Source organism: Lytechinus variegatus, chromosome 2 (assembly GCF_018143015.1).
Source record: "Lytechinus variegatus isolate NC3 chromosome 2, Lvar_3.0, whole genome shotgun sequence".
NCBI lineage: Eukaryota > Metazoa > Echinodermata > Echinoidea > Temnopleuroida > Toxopneustidae > Lytechinus > Lytechinus variegatus.
Genome location: NC_054741.1, coordinates 38,945,778 through 38,962,724, shown reverse-complemented (window position 1 = coordinate 38,962,724; position 16,947 = coordinate 38,945,778). Strand labels below are relative to the sequence as shown.

Genomic DNA, 16,947 nt, shown 5'->3' with positions numbered 1-16,947 from the left:
GAATAAAATGTTGTAGAATTTGATGCTAATAGGGTTAGACTTGGAATATCTTACTGTGTAATGTTCGAAATCATTGTACCAATACCTATGTTAAAATCTGTGACTATGCTATCATCCTTAGAATAAAAGTGAATTTAATATCTAGTCGTAATGAGTCATAGCAGTCGTACGATTGGCTACGATTTAAAACTAATTTGGCTTTTACTCCAAAATAAAGGCTTGCAATCTTTCAAAATTGTTATATAAGTATACTTTCAATTAATTTTAACCACGATATGTTCCATTCACATTTTAAGAAAATGAGCTAAATGCGATTTGTTCCAAAATCGGATCGCGAATAGTCGTAAGGTCTGCGGTGGCCTTAAGGCACTTTATGAAGAGTCAGAGCCAAGTCTTTAATGCAGGAATCCAGCAAGCATCTTTTTATCACTGATCCTCACATTCATCATTCACAAAACAATGGAGCAATGCTACAAACTGTTCTGAGGATCATCAAGTTAAAGATGATTGTAGTATTTCTGTGTGAAGGACACACTGACCTTTGGTAAGATACCTTATTTGATAAAACTAAACCAGTTTAAGAATAAGGTAATACAAAGTTCTTTTGAGTTAAACCTGCTTCAAATGTGGTACATCTGATATATTGATTGTCATAAGGTCCATTTTAGCTCATTTTTATGTCAACTGCCATCATATGTTGTTGCCAGGGGGATTTTTTTTTTTTTTGGGGGGGAGGGGGTGATGTGTTGTCTGTCCATTTTCTATATTCATACATCCATCATATACATTGAAATCAGGATCAACTTCAAACTTAGGTCATGTTTTCATATAGGAGTGTTGATAGTCTTTTGGGATAACCAAGGTCAAAGGTCATACATTTTTGTCTCACCTGCGAAGCAAAGTGAGACTATAGGCGCCGGCGGCGTCAACATCAAATCTTAACCTGAGGTTAAGTTTTTGAAATGACATCATAACTTAGAAAGTATATGGACCTAGTTCATAAAACTTGGCCATAAGATTAATCAAGTATTACTGAACATCCTATTAGAGTTTCATGTCACATGACCAAGGTCAAAGGTCATTTAGGGTCAATGAACTTAGACCATGTTGGAGGAATCAACATCAAAATCTTAACCTGAGGTTAAGTTTTTGAAATGTCATCATAACTTAGAAAATATATGGACCTAGTTCATGAAACTTGGACATAAGGTTAATCAAGTATCACTGAACATCCTGCATGAGTTTCACGTTACATGACCAAGGTCAAAGGTCATTTAGGGTCAATGAACTTTGGCCGAATTGGGGATATCTGTTGAATTCCCATCATAACTTTGAAAGTTTATGGATCTGATTCATGAAACTTGTACATAAGAGTAATCAAGTATCACTGAACATCCTGTTCGAGTTTCAGGTCACATGATCAAGGTCAAAGGTCATGTAAGGTCAATGAACTTTGGCCATGTTGGGTTTTTTTGTTGAATAACCATCATATCTCTGTAAGTTTATTGGTCTAGTTCATAAAAAGTGGACATAAGAGTAACCATGTATCACTGAACATCTTGTGCGAGTTAGAGTAGTATTCAAAGTCAGCACTGCTGCTATATTGAACCGCGTGATGCAGGTGAGACGGTCAGAGGCATTCCACTTGTTACAGGAAATGTCTTGCTATAAGCAAAGAACTATGACAGATCATCTGCAAACTTGTCAGTGTGGAAGTGATCTGAGTAGAGTTAGGAGCAAAGTTTAAAAGCGGGAGCTGTCATTGTATACATGAAAATTGCTTTTTCTTGTGATAAAGAAAAAATTGCTTGACGATCAACTTCAAATTTGCCTATTGTAATGCATGTGTATGGGAAAGGAAAAGATCTGATCTGATTTATTGTTCATTTGTCAAAATGATTTATAGATCCAATAGATGAATAAGACTAAGAATTGGTTTATGAATTCCTATAATCTGATGATTTTTTTTTGTTAAGAAGCTTAGTGTGCAATACAATTCTGATCTGGCAGTGATAGAGTAAAAAAAATTCTACCATCTAATTCTTTTCTTAGACTTGCCATGTTGAACAAAAATCTTTGGTTTGAAATCAACCCTTTATATTTGTTACTTAGACATAGTATGTAAAATAAGGGGAATATCGTGTATGATATGTGTTCAATGATTGATATTGGTTGAAAATTTGGAAGGTCTGAAAACAAATTGTATATGAGAAGAATAAAAATTTACTGAATGTTAACTACACTATCTCCCTGTCTGTGTGTTTGATATGTAATCATGCAATTGTATGCCTACTTGGATTGTTCATTAAAAAGTAGGGATGAGTTTGCAACATTTGTATCAACATTGCCAATAGCCATGCACAATGTATTGTTGCATGTCTGAATAGGTGACATCACAATACAGTTCAATGCAAGTAAGGTGCAGTACCCATAGGTTCAACAAGCTGAATACTCACTGCTGCAGATATGATTTGTGCTTGAATCATCACTAGCTAGCAACACTTGCTTGCTGCTCAGAAATTTTATTTTAACAATTCTTTCGTCATGCCAATATATCAACCTTGGAAAAAGTTTTTGTCAGTTTCATAGGCGTCCAAACAACACAAAAAGCGGATATTCTTATTTGCAATATTTACATAATATTGACTGGCCTTGAGGGGAACATCAAATATGTACCATGCACGACCAAAAAAATCATGTAAAAAGGATGTCTTTTTCAAGATAGGGCACGTTACGTACATAACGTGATGAGGGTGTCAAAAACACTAAAATAATTGAAAAAAGAGTGTCTATATTCAATAGAAAGCTACGTGTTTAGGGTCAAAATTGTGAGGGTATAAACAAGACTAAAATGTTTTATAAAGGATGTACTTTTGGCCCAAGAGTCAACATTACGTGTTTAGAGTACGATTTCCGTGAGAGGTGGGGCTGTACTAAACCCAATGATGTAGGTGAAGGTAAAAACGATGTCTGTGACATAACAATAAAAATATCGCTGTACTTGTTTAGGGGGTCAATTCAGGGAACTTGCCAAGAGTATTTTTTTTGTTTCCAATACTTCTTACGGGTAGGGTTTCACACCAATACTTGTTACGGGGTGCATTATCAGAAAATTGAAAATATGTGTTAGGGGTGCTTTTTGAGACCCCATGGTCGCGCATGGTATCCACTCGTCAATGGAAGTGCCCCCCCCCCTCCCCGAGATATTTTTCTAAGCTTTGCTTTAACTACCAGTACTTTCATTTTACTTGAATGTGACCTACATTCAAACCATTTTATTTCTTAAAGCTTTTTTACATTGTGGACTAGCTATGCAGATAATTTTACAATATTTCATTTGGTGTTTTTTTTTTGGATAAGGATTTTTTTTTGTATTCTAGAAAAATATAGAGAAGATAACAAGATGAATTTATGATTAAGATTTTCCTATTTTCTGGGAGTGGGTTAGGCCTATTCAGATAATGAAAGATTATGTTTCAAAAAATTGTTTTGTTTTATAAAATTGATATCACATCACATAGGCAGTCACTAAATCAAAATCTAGAAAAAAAATCTTCAGCTTCTTGCTATTCTACAATGGATTTTCACCAAACTTTCATTGAAATGTTTTTCACATTTTTGTCTTTCATTGAATCCTTGATATCCTGATGGGGTTCTTCTATTGCAGGTATACAGAAGCTCATCTCAAATTCGCAAAACATTAAACTGGCTATCACAACTGGGCCTCATCTTACAAAGAGATGCGATTGATGATTGATCCGATCGATCGCAACTATGGACGGCCAGCAACGTCAACAAGTATCATGCATGTTTGTTCAAAATATTTTCTAGCTATGATGTATATTCATGCATTCAATGTTTTCTGCTTCTCTTTGTTTACAAAGGACATTGTGCAAATTTCCTGTAGAAAAGATTATGAGTCTGGTGGATTTCCAGAGTAACGATTGATTGTAACTCTTTGTAAGATGGGGCCATGGATTATTTTATAACAACATAATACAAACATGAAGACAAACACAAAGCAAGATGTTGATAGATTCTTTATATAATATTTATTTCAAACGTTATATTTACAATCACCACTACGTGAGTACAGATTCATTGGATCAAGAATACAAGGATGTATACCAAGAGTTCATTATAGAAATGCATTAAATACCATAGAAAAATTAGCAAAAATCAATTTTATTCACCTTTTTTTACTGGAGAGAAAATAAGAGCACATGAATGTCATCAAACAAGAGTCATCTGCACAAACAAAGTAAAATACCTGTTTATCAAACTGGTATTTTGATGTGAAGTTTGTCAAACACAAACAAACCAATATTTTTAAAAATCAACAAGATGAAAAATGGCGGCACTAACACAGCTACCATTAATTTACCATTTCAATGGGAAATCAATATATAGTTTAAAATGACTTCAAATCTTGTGTGTGCACTTATGTATATTTATATAGGGTTATACGGTGGTTGTATTAGTGTTGGGGTGAATTTCCTTCATCAGTTCCATTATGTTTGTAAGAAAGTCATGTCTCAATTATATCAATGTATTCTGCAATCAATATTTTTTTATGATGAATGCATTTGAAATTTATAATACATACAGTTCCATTCAACATCTGTTATGTATAATAGCATTTTCTTTAAACCTCTCTAGCCTTGCACAACTTTTAAGACCATATCGCGACTTGGGGGTATGCGGTTCTGGAGTCATGCAACATTTTGTCAGTGCATGTCAGACCAACTGCTCAAAAATATGATTTCATGAACAAATCCAATGCAACTTTAGCCTGCATGACCAAAATAAATAAAAAATAAGCTGCGCTATATAGGGTTGAACACTTATATCATCAGCTATTGCATTTGTTTTCAACTGGCATAATTCGGGAAACAAATGAAAATTGCAACCAAAAAGTGAATTTAGAAAAAAAAATGCTACACTTGACGGAGATTCATTTCCTTCAATCTGTATCTCTCGGTATATTTTCACACATCTTCAAATTCACTCTCCAATAGTAACTTTCCCATAACACAAAGTTATGTCATTATACAATCATTTAAATATAAATATATTTTCACACATCTTCGGAATCACTCTTCAATAGTAACTTTCCCATAACATAAAGTTATGTCGATGTACAATTTTTTCAGAGCTACTTCAGCTCAACCATGTCTTGGTTTTCTATTTTCCTTATAAATCTTTTAACTTTAAATAAAAGTACAGAAAATAAGAAGAGTTGTTCTAATAAAATCATTGCAATAGCATTGTAACAGACTATGTATCCTACCTCCACCAAGTAAATGCACTCTCTTATATTATCATAGGGTAGAGCAAACAAAGTAAAAAAATATTACACAGTGCAGTTCAAGAATAATTATTTTGATGAAATTAGCCAATACAAAGTACATGGACAAAAGAATAGTTGAATACATAAATATAAAGGAAGTTCCACTTATAACCACTGTACATATACATACTAACACTAAAGAATAGATTTTATTTCAACAAGGGTGTCTAATTACTTGAAATTTCAAAACAATTTTAATTTTCTCCTTATCTTTCTCTTAGATTGTACATATGGACATAGAAAATAGCATTAGTGATTAGTAGCATAATATGCAAAATACTGTTATTTTAAGACATTACAATCTGATTTTATCACTTCTACAATAGAAAAAAAGGAAGAAATTGTACGTTCAAACGATACGACTTGCTTTTAGCATCAATATCAGTACTTCATATTCCCATTAATCTTAATCTTTTTTTTTATGAAGCAGTGCAATATCTAAAGTACTAGTAAGTAATACACAGAGAAAGTGGTGAAAAATAAAATCAAGAAGGAAAATATGCCTCGATGCCATGCCAAAACTTCACATAACACATGAGCAATAAAGGTAAATTCATGTTGATTTTAAGTAACAACAAAATGCTTCTTTTTTTTTAACTCATCAGATTATTTGTATACCAGAATATTGTTTTCTTATCTTTATGATAAAAAATTCCCATAATTTTGAGATATAAAATGGCAAAAAGGGAAAACACAACAAAGTCATGGTACACAAACCCTTCTTTCATATGAACAAAAGTACATGCTTAAGCATCATGAACACTATACAATGTTGTATGCTTGAAATTTAGAGCTAAAGGAAGAAAAATATTTCTCTTATTTCTATATTGTCTGAACATAAGCAAACAGACTAACTGAAATCATCTAGGAAATAAAAGAGGAATAACCAGTTCTCTACATTTAGATTTACAGGTAAGTCAAGCTGATAAACTGACAAGGTCAGAGACAGTGACTGGAAAGGTAAACTTTAAATAAGGGGTATACTCTTAATTCTTATTCAAACACATTAATATGGAATGTCTTTCACCTACAAACCATTTACAATTCCAGAATAAAAGGAAAGTGAGTACTTCTACATGTGAATAAATGAAATCATTCTTTTGTAAAATAAAACTCTGCATGGTATTGGCAAAATTAACAATCAAACCACTAAGCAGACAGACCACTGCAGAGTAACTGTAGAAACTAGAATTTTTAACCATTCTATAAATAGAAATCTTCTTTCAAAAAAAAATCAAAACACCAAGAAGAATTGATCATTCCAATCTGGTTTATAGTAAATATTCTGTGCAATAATAGCTGCCTAAAGGTGAAAAGAGAAAGGCCTTGAAATAAATTTTTTAACATGATTTATAGAACGCCAACTTCACTTGGCGAATTTCAAATCCAATTCAATCTTCGACATGGTTACTGTAACTTCAGATTAGAAAAATACAAAATCCACAGGGTGTTCTCTTCAAGTTGTAATAGGTAAACCTCCACCTAGAATATTCCATCTTGTCATCTTGTTCTAACGCAAGGACTGCTGTCACAGAGAACAAAGATGGTTACTTGTTTCCCGCTGGTAACTCGTTTAAAGAGTTCATCAGAAGAAAATATGAGTGGATCCCTGCGATCCAGCCTTGATTTGACATGATATGGTGAGATGGTCTAAATGATGCAGTATACACAGGCAATGCCCTGAATGTCCACAATATAAGGAATTGTTCAGGAGGTCCCTGCAAGTTTATTAGTTTGCAGGAAACTGTTGAGGAGGACCCTGAGGAAGTATTGATGTAAAGAATGTAGAGACAAAGATCCAGACTGTAACTAGCATACCAGGCCGGGGAGGTTCTACTGGTTCATCTTCTGTATTACCATCAACGTCATCACTGCCACTAGTACTGCTCTCCGATTCCTCAGGCTGATTTAGATAAAATGGAGGAAATGAAGAAAGATATATGAATAGAAGTATACAATTCAAAATACTTGCAATTGCAATAATACCAATTATACAGTAAGATGACAAAGTAGATTCTTATCAAATGATAATCATTTGAATAATGATTAATGATCATTTTAATAATGATCATTTTAATGTTTCATGGCGCAAGAGACCAGGTATTTATTTTGCATAGCACATAAATTTACCTATGAGATTTGATGAGCAGTTATATGAGGGAAGTATTATGATTGGTCATGGTTTTGATATTTACAAACCAAGCATCCATATGTTATACACATCTATTTGCTTTGATGTGAGTACAACTCTGCTCACTCTGTGCCTTTGAAACAGTCCTACTTCCTCAGCTAAGCCTTGTGCAAGTTAGAAATGTTCCAAAGATACCTTGTTCCCTCACTGATGCATATTTTTTGAATAATGCTAAAATACAATTACGAGTGCTCAAGGCTATTCTACGTTTTTTATTCATAAAAATTCATGTTCATTTACACCTTCTTCTAAAAATTCTTACATCTTCCAAACCTAACCATGTGAGATTGGAGCAATGTGGCCAAGTCGATAAGTCTCCGAACTTTGAAACAGAGGGTCATGGGTTCGAATCACAGCCATGGTGTAATTTCCTTCGGCAAGAAATTTATCCACATTGTGATTCACTCGACCCAGGAGAGGTGAATGGGTACCCGGTAGGACTGATTCCATCAATGCTTTAGCGCCTATTAATATGGCGGCTTAGCCACAGCCGGGATAATAATATGATACCAAGTATCAAAGCACAGTTGAGTATATGCACATAGTAACTGCCCTATATAAATGGACATATTATTATTATTATTACAATAAACTTACAATTTGATACTTAAAAAAAAAAGTCATGTTCAGGTTTTTTTATTATTCTTCTGGTGTACTTAAATAGCAAATTTAATGGTAAAATATATGCAAACTGACCTGATCATCTTGTTGTCCATCATTGGGTGGGGTTTCCTCCCTTGGGGGTTGTTCTTGGGGTGGGGTTACAGGTGGTCTTGCTCTTTGTCTCCGTCTCAACTGAAAGTATCCTGCTTGATATCTGTCAAATATTTTGTTACAAGTACAAATATTAATTCCATGTTACCTAAGTATATTTTCATATAGATTCTCATTCACATGAACAGAGCTATTCTTTTGATATTCATGGCATATACTACATGTATTTTAACCATTAACAAACACATGCTGGAGGATATTTCATAACATTACATGGGGGACAAACTATGTTATTCATGGCATTGATATGATGCAATTTATTTTTCAATACATTTGTAAAAGAAAGACTTTTTATATAATTAAATCAATGAAAAAAGTATACTGTGAAATTTATTGCAGACTAATGAAAACTTTGATTATTTGATAAATGATATTTAGTCTATTCAATTCCTAAATTCTACTTCAAACCTGGAATAAAGTACCGATCCTTAAAGTCAAACACAAATATAATATCATCATTTTACTTATGCCAACATAAGAAAGCTTAAACCTGAAAAAAGATTGATCTATTAAGCCAAAATCTACTGAATTCAAACATGAAGAGAGGCAGACTTACAAGTACATAACAAACACAGCTCCAGCAACCATCAAGAATCTATGAATAGATGAATAAAAATAGACAATGCTCAGCAGGATTCCAAACCGACATAGAGTGAACGTCCAATCCAACCAATCCCGTCTCACTCCCTCCTCATCCATATCACCAGCCTGACCACCACCTACATTCATCCTCTGTGGGGGTGGGCCAGCAGCAGCAGGGGCGGGAGCAGCAGCAGCGGGAGCAGGTGCCGGGGCAGCTTCAGCTTGTTGACCAGGGGCTGGGTTGGGTTGTGGTTGGTTAATTGATGTAGTAGGGTGAGGTACTGAAGGTGGTAACCATGGTGATGATGTCATTGGATAAGCTTGGTTCCAACCGGCCTGCATCCCACCACTACTTGCTGCCATCATACTCGCACTATCAAATATAAGATATAGGATTTAATAGAAATATTTCAAATGACAAAATAATACAGATCAATAACTAACATCTTTGTGGTCTCCCTCTTTAAAATATTTTGGTCAATTTTCAGTTTTATGTTGGTTTGTTTTTACAATACTTTCACTTACAATCAATAATATTTCATCAATGAGGGTACAAGTATACATGAATCAAAATATTATGATCAAAATGGTATAATATGCAATTAATATGCACTTAATAGTAATACAAATATTTGAGAAATCTCATATTCATAGTGTTGCATTTCAAAATTGGATATATCTTGTTCCACAATTATGTTGATTAACTACATGTATAGTGATGCAATACTTGTACAATGTACTCACTATTGCATGTAGGCAGCCATCTGCTGGGCATACACATGTTGCATCCATTGCATTTGTGCAGTAGACATGGAAGAGTTTGGCATGACGCCAGGTTGAGGCACTGGGACCGAGCCAGATGTTGAAGGCAAAGACCTAAACAAATGAAACCAAAATAACATGTCATAATCTTATGAAAATCAACAAAAACTGCACTGACGCAAGTAAATTCTCATTTTAGAAAAACTATAGGGGTGTTATTTTAGGAAACTAAACTCTCCAGGATATGACACCACTATGATTGTCACACATTACATGTACTTGAAGAGTGAAAAATAAGTTCTGAAAACATCAGGATCTAGGACTATTTAGACTGATCATAATTGGATTTCTAAGAAATTATGAATTGTAATATATATATTCTGGATAATATTTGAAGGAATAAAGACCCCAACTCTGTATAAAGCAAGTACATAGAGCAATAAGTTTTCTTTACATGCATCTCTCCAAATTTCTCTTTAAAATCAATTGATATCAAACAAGCTACTTCATGTGAAGAAGGCCTATCCTTAACTTTTTTTTCATGATACAAGGATGTGATTATATGATAATTTAGTTCTTCAAGTGGGTCAATATAAATGTCATATACTTGAATCTATGAATTCTACTTTATAAGCATAGGAAAAGATTTTAAAACCCAGTATTACCACATACATGTATACATGTACATGCCAATGTAGTTATGATTTCCAAATGTTATTCAATTTATTCCATTGTCAATTTACTATTCATAAAAAATCAACTTTTTCATTCATCTTACATAATACATGTATGTCACCTTTCCAATTTATCATTTGCATTTATCATGTACCTTTAACTTTTATCAATATTCCCCCTATAACTCACTGTTCTTGATGCATTATTAACAGCTGAATAATTCCATTCAACTGGTAGTCTTCCATTACATATATCTTATCAAATTTATTTTCACGATGACTTCATTTATTAAACAAAGGGTGGGGAAATAAAAATCCTCTACAACTTTGCATATATTCCTCTTCTAGTGAGCTAAGCAGCAATTTATTATGATTTTGGTTTCTTCATCAGGGGAAAAGTACAGATATTGGTACAAGTACATTACACATAACATGTAGCACATTACAGAAAACAAAATTTCCACAATTTAATGGTCAATGTTGATGGTACACAGTGCACTTACGTGGCATTGGGAAAAGCATTTTGATACGGCTGTTCAGGTTGAGGGACGCGCTGTGTTGATGTCCGTTGTCTAAGACCATCATTATTTGATAGTACTGTTTCTTGACTCTGTTTGTTTGTTTCTCTCTTGGCTAGTTCCTCTGGGGGTGGTGTACAGACCAAGTGAACTGTACATCTATTCTCCTTAGGATTGTTCTACAGAAACAAATTCACAGTTTGAAGAATAATTCAATAATTTTAAGAATAATTCAAATACTAGTATAACTACAAAATGTAAGAATCGCTTGAAGGATATCTCAAAGGATATTTTAAAAGGAAATCCCACCCGAATGAATGGCTTTTAAGAAAGAAAATGGAAAGTTTGAACGGAATCAAACAAACTTAAGAGAGTTAAGAATTTTCAACACATGAAATTGTCATGATCACGTACACTGTAAAGCAGGGACAATGTAAATGAACTGTCACATTTATTTAAGTTGCAAAGTGATATTATGAGAACATACTAACACTAACAGTATACATGTAGATATTTTGATTACAGCCAAAGGGAAACTAACTTCAGAGAAAATCACAAATTTCAGATAATCAAAAACATAACACATAATTGGAAGATTAGTGGATGACCCTACATGTACATGTATTAGTCACAAACAAAGGACAGATTTGAATTTACAGTCTCTATCTCCTCATTTTACAAACAGCTGCTTCTTGTTTTCCACCTCCAATTTCTTTCAAACTCTCAGCCTTACTATTTCTTGTCCGTATTTTTCCTCTTTTCCTTTTTTTTGCTTCATGTAGTCTGTCGGGAGGCTTTTCAAATTAAACACTATCTGTTTAGCTCTTCAGTTAAGATGTACATGTATCTTTTTTTTTCTTTTTACTTGCACTACAGTTTGGTTTGTTCTACAGTATCACACTCAATGTCATTTGCTCTTATGATCTCAACAATCTTGTGCGTGACTTTACATGTACTTTACAAAGAGGACTGTAGTCAAGAAGATGGACAATAAATTCTTGTTACAGGCACTAAGGGTTACTTTTATTTGCTATTGTATGTCTGTGTAGCGGATATTGACTCCTCTTCTGCTGTGACAGCGCTTTCACAATTCATCATATGACTATTCATTTCGTATACATGTGATCCTTAGCAAAATTGCAAGAGAATGAATGCAAACAGTAGCAACTGAAGCATGGAAAATTTACAAGTAGATATAATAGGCCTAAGACTTAAACATGCAATAGGACTTTCTTTTTTAAGAATCTATCAATTTCATCTATTTTTGTTTTTTTAACAGAACAGTACTTACAGACCACTCGGACACAAAAAGGACATAACTTACCGATGGTACATGTAAGACATCCTTTAGCAGCAAGTTGTCTTGGAGAAGCTTTCCAGAGTATATAATTCTTTGACTTCTTTCATTCTGTTGGGTGGGGGAGAAATAAGTTTGTTACATAATAGTGTCTGTATCTGGTAATAAAGGAGAAGATGTTTAAGATATTCATATCTCCCATTCATCTACACATGTACATGTACATGTAACCTTGTCCTGGCAAACCATCATGCATACTTAATAGGAATAATCATCAATTCTAAAGGCTTTGTTAGAATCCCCGAACATGTATGTATCTGTAGAATCTGAAGCTTTTGGTCTACATGCATGCATAGATGTTCAAAGAAGTTTGACAACTTTGTGGTTGTTTTCTCTTGATCTATTGGATCCTAGATTTTCCACATAATGAAAAAATATATAGGTAGTTATCATATGTACAGTACATGTATTTCCATGGTAAAAGACTGATTTGAGTAAGTTTACTTTCCTTTAAAAAAAAATGGACATGTACAAGTTCTCCATTTACTCCATGTAATTATGTGTTTTACCACCAAAACATGTGCTCCAATATTAAAATTTTGTGCTCTCAATCTTGTTGGGTAATATTTTTGTAAATGAATGTTTTAAAGTTACCTTTATAAATTCAGTATGATCAGTTCCCTAATACTTAGGACATTACTGTACATGTGTTGTGTGCTACAATGATCATCATCTTATTCTTATAACCTCTTTTCAATTTTTGACACATGATCAAATTTCACATACATGTATATACAGCAGATTTGACAAAGACCCTCTTGAAGAGTCTTGATTAAATAAGTAAAGTTAATGGAATAATGGCAATTACACATGTCCAGGGTCCCATAGGGAGGAATCAAACTTTCTAATCTGAAAATTTATAATATTCCATATTTAATTACAATTTCAAATAGAAAAAAAAAGGTGACCGTGATATCATCTGCTCTTTCATTTGCATGGGTAACACTAACCCAGGGTTGTACGTGCAATTTGGCATACTCACCTGACAAGCGTGAAGTGTGGTCAAAATAATTCTCCGAATAAATAGTTAAAACAGAAATCAAGCACTTACCACGATTATATGGATGATGGTCTAACGAGTGGCAGTTTTTCTGACTGTATCTGGGCACAGACTGGAACCTCAAAAAACAAAAAGTTCTCTCCTTCTACCCCGTCTCGATCGGCCATTTTGTTACAATTCATAACAAAAATGGCCGATCGAGACGGGGGTAGGAGAGAACTTGTCAGAAAAACTGCCACTCGTTAGACCATCATCCACATAATCGTGGTAAGTGCTTGATTTCTGTTTTAAGTTATTCGGAGAATTATTTTGACCATACTTCACGCTTGTCAGGTGAGTATGCCAAATGGCACGTACGATCCTGGGCTCCCGACCGCTACGCGGCCGAGAGCCCCCTGGGTTAGGGTAACTGTAACACATGATTGCCTGAAGTTTTTAATAAGATTTATAAAACTGCAAATATGTCATATTATTCATTCAAATTGAGGTAATTATCAGAACCAACATGGCAGCCCAAAGCTGAATGGGTGGAGTTTACACCACATAATAAAATACAATAATCAATAGGCCTATATTAAAAAACATCTCTAAATAATGAATAGTAAATAATAAAAATAAAAAGGAAAAGTAGGAGAAATCAAGACAAAGGTTACATGTAACTTATTCCTCTTTACATTTGTAATTCAGTAGGCCTATAAAATTAATACTAGAAACACTTCCAGACCATACTTACAGGATTGGTTGGATAAACAGCAGATAAATGTTTTTTCAGCTTCCTTACTGTCCAGTCAAGAAAACATTCAACAGTTTGATCACCTATCTCCTGGTTTGGAGCTTTTACAACAAGAGTCAAAGGAGAGCCTACAAGAGTTTCCATGTTTATTTAGGGAAATTTTGCCTTTCGCTTGGTCAAGAACCAAATAATCAGTTAGACGACTTAGACCTCTTTTAACGAAGTTAGCTATTTTTATTCAAAATAGAAAACAGACTTGGGGGGTGGGCAGACATTTACATGAAAATTAATTGTTAGAAGTTTCCTCTTTTCTTGTCACTTCTTCATTCGCTCATATTTTCATTACATGTCTTCACAAATTTAATGTCTGGAGTCTGTTGTTTGGTGTTAAATTACTTTGTGAACTACTGGTATAATAAAAATCCAATCGTGGAGGTCTGGCATAAATATAGATTTCGTTGGCTCAATGGACAATGCTCACTGATGTTCCAATCCCCAACTGAATCTGAGCCTCGATGCACTGCCAAAAATAATTATTAGATCCTCGAATGAACGAGCTCTGAGCTCTGCAGCCGACAGGGCCAGGGTACCCGGTACGCTGACGTGACCTACCGCTGACGACGTGCGATGAATCCCTTTTGTTTCACAGTTTCGCCACCGCCACCGCGCACCGGCAGAAACACACCAAGAAAGAAAACTAGTTTTTTGAAGGAAAATACCTTTTCTGAAACACATGAAATCATGAAAATATACTGCCAAGATTCACTCAGTCTAGTACTAGTAATATTCCAACGTCAGACAAATCCGCAAGAATCCCAAGATCACTTATCAATTCCTTATATCCTTGTTTCCTTCTGAAATAAAAATAAACACGTATCGTAACTGAAGTTGGCGTCTAGTTCTTCCTTTTTTACGGAGAAGTACACCTAGTACGTACCTGCGGTGCATGCGCTTTCTGCATGGACCATAATGGTAGTAAGCCGATGGCGTGGACAAATCTACGGTACGGAGTTAAAATTATTTCCGGAAACAAACCACAAAATTATCAAATATGAGAACTTATTTCAATAATTAAAATAAAAATTATTTTCAAAATATTTTTATATTCTTTTAATATTTTTTTATCAATTATTTTACTTTAATAAAACTCATTTTTTCAATGAAAATCACAATTTGGTTGATGCTTAATTTTATATTGAAAATAGTCCATAGTTTCAGTTCATGGATACCACCCTAAAGTTACGTCAGCGCAGCGAGCCGCCGCTCCTGACAGAATTATAAGGTCGCATGTGGGGTCGCGTGATATCGATAACAAAAAGCAGAATTAGAACGAATTATGATCTTACCCTGCAATAAGGAAATAGAAAGTATATTTTTAAGACTAAGATATTGCACATTGAATAGTCGATTAAGGGAGTTCCAGTATAAACTCTTGCATAATATTTTATACACTAACCACCACCTTTTCCGTTTTGGTCTTTTTTCGACCAATTTATGCTCATTTTGTGAAAAGGAAGAAGAAATGTATGAACATCTATTTTATACTTGTGAATTTTCAAAATCACTTTGGGATCTATGTGCAAGAAGTTTAAATTTTGAAATAAATAAATTTAGTTGGCAGGAAATTCTTTTCGGAATGCAGGAGAAAAGTAAAGGCAAATATCAATTAATTAATCATGTCTTGATTTTAGTTAAATATCTTATTTACAAAAACCGAGAATTAAAAAAAACCTCCTTCATTGATTGAAATAAAAAATAGTATTAGGGGGGATCAAAGAGAAGAAAAGAAATTAGCAACAAAGAGGGGGACTCTTACAATCCATTTCTCTAAATGGGAAAACTTGAATATTAGACCATGTATTGGAGCCCAGAGCCAGTTCTCCATGCACCGGATAGGGGATGGGGGTGTTCAAGGGAGGGTGGGGGGGGGGTAATGACAAGGGCTGAGTTTGTGTTTGAATTTATTTGGGTGAAGAGGCCGAGGTAATGGGTCAAAAATGTATATGCTGATGGCTTCAGTTCGTTTAGGTTTTATTAATGATTTATTTATTTTTGTATTTGGAAAATTTCTCTTGTTTTTTATTTGACACTGGAAAAAAATCAATATGTTGGAATTTTCTGTAGAAGTTTCTTCTTGATGCATATAATTATCATCAAAGTTATTTATAATTATGTATTGGAAGATGTCTGACATTGTGTTTTATTGTAACATTCATGAAAATATTATGTTTCAAAGTTCTATTTGTTATATAAATTTTATTTTGTATATGAATTGAAGTTGTCAATAAAAACTACTCAATACAAAAAAAGTCAGTGTTTTGTTTACATAAAATGATGGTGAGGCATTTAAAGATTGTAGGGTCTATCTTAAAAGGTACATTTTTGAAGGTTCACTCTCAAATTGTCATGTTTAAAAAGTTGATTAGGTTTACTAAATACATCACAAGAATAAAAGGTAAAATAAGCAGAACAATCGACTAGGATTATTATCCTTTTTTTTGGGGGGGGGGTATTAAATCGGAATCCCCCTAGTGAAATAGTGAAAGTTTAAAAAGAAATCGGAAAAGCAATAAGAAAGTTAAAATTGCGGACATCCTTAAATATGTGGATATCTAATTGGCAACTGGGTAATAAATTGAATTAGGGGCAAGGACAACTTTCCCATATCAATATGTACTTTATTATCTGTGATTTGTGGTTTATGCTCTATATTATACTGTTTTTTTTGTTTTTTTTGTCTGTTTTACGAAGTAAGAATGCCCTTCTGTAAAATTGTACTGGATTTATATTGTTTTATAATACTTTGTATTATGTTTTGAATGGAAATGAAATAAAAGAAATGAAGGTATACCAACTCCCCTAGCTCGGGCAGTTAACTTCATGAAAGAAAAAAACTGCAATTTTAGCCACTTTATGTATCGGAGTAGGCCTGGCATGGAGAGAAGACCTGAATGCCTCACATCACTATAACATCACATATGCGGCCATTTTGAATTCCCCATGGGT

The 16,947-nt window shown here is 33.9% G+C and overlaps 1 protein-coding gene across 1 annotated transcript; it reads right to left on the bottom strand.

Moving 5' to 3' along the window:
• Positions 1–4,040: 4,040 nt before the first annotated feature.
• On the bottom strand, positions 4,041–14,829 carry LOC121408062 (homocysteine-responsive endoplasmic reticulum-resident ubiquitin-like domain member 2 protein). Its single transcript, XM_041599385.1, has 7 exons — positions 13,942–14,829; positions 12,176–12,259; positions 10,837–11,030; positions 9,642–9,773; positions 8,872–9,270; positions 8,238–8,358; positions 4,041–7,253 (listed from the first exon to the last, which is right to left on the bottom strand). The coding sequence occupies exons 1-7, from the start codon at positions 14,083–14,085 to the stop codon at positions 7,080–7,082; spliced, it is 1,248 nt and encodes a 415-aa protein (XP_041455319.1). The 5' UTR covers positions 14,086–14,829; the 3' UTR covers positions 4,041–7,079.
• Positions 14,830–16,947: the final 2,118 nt, after the last annotated feature.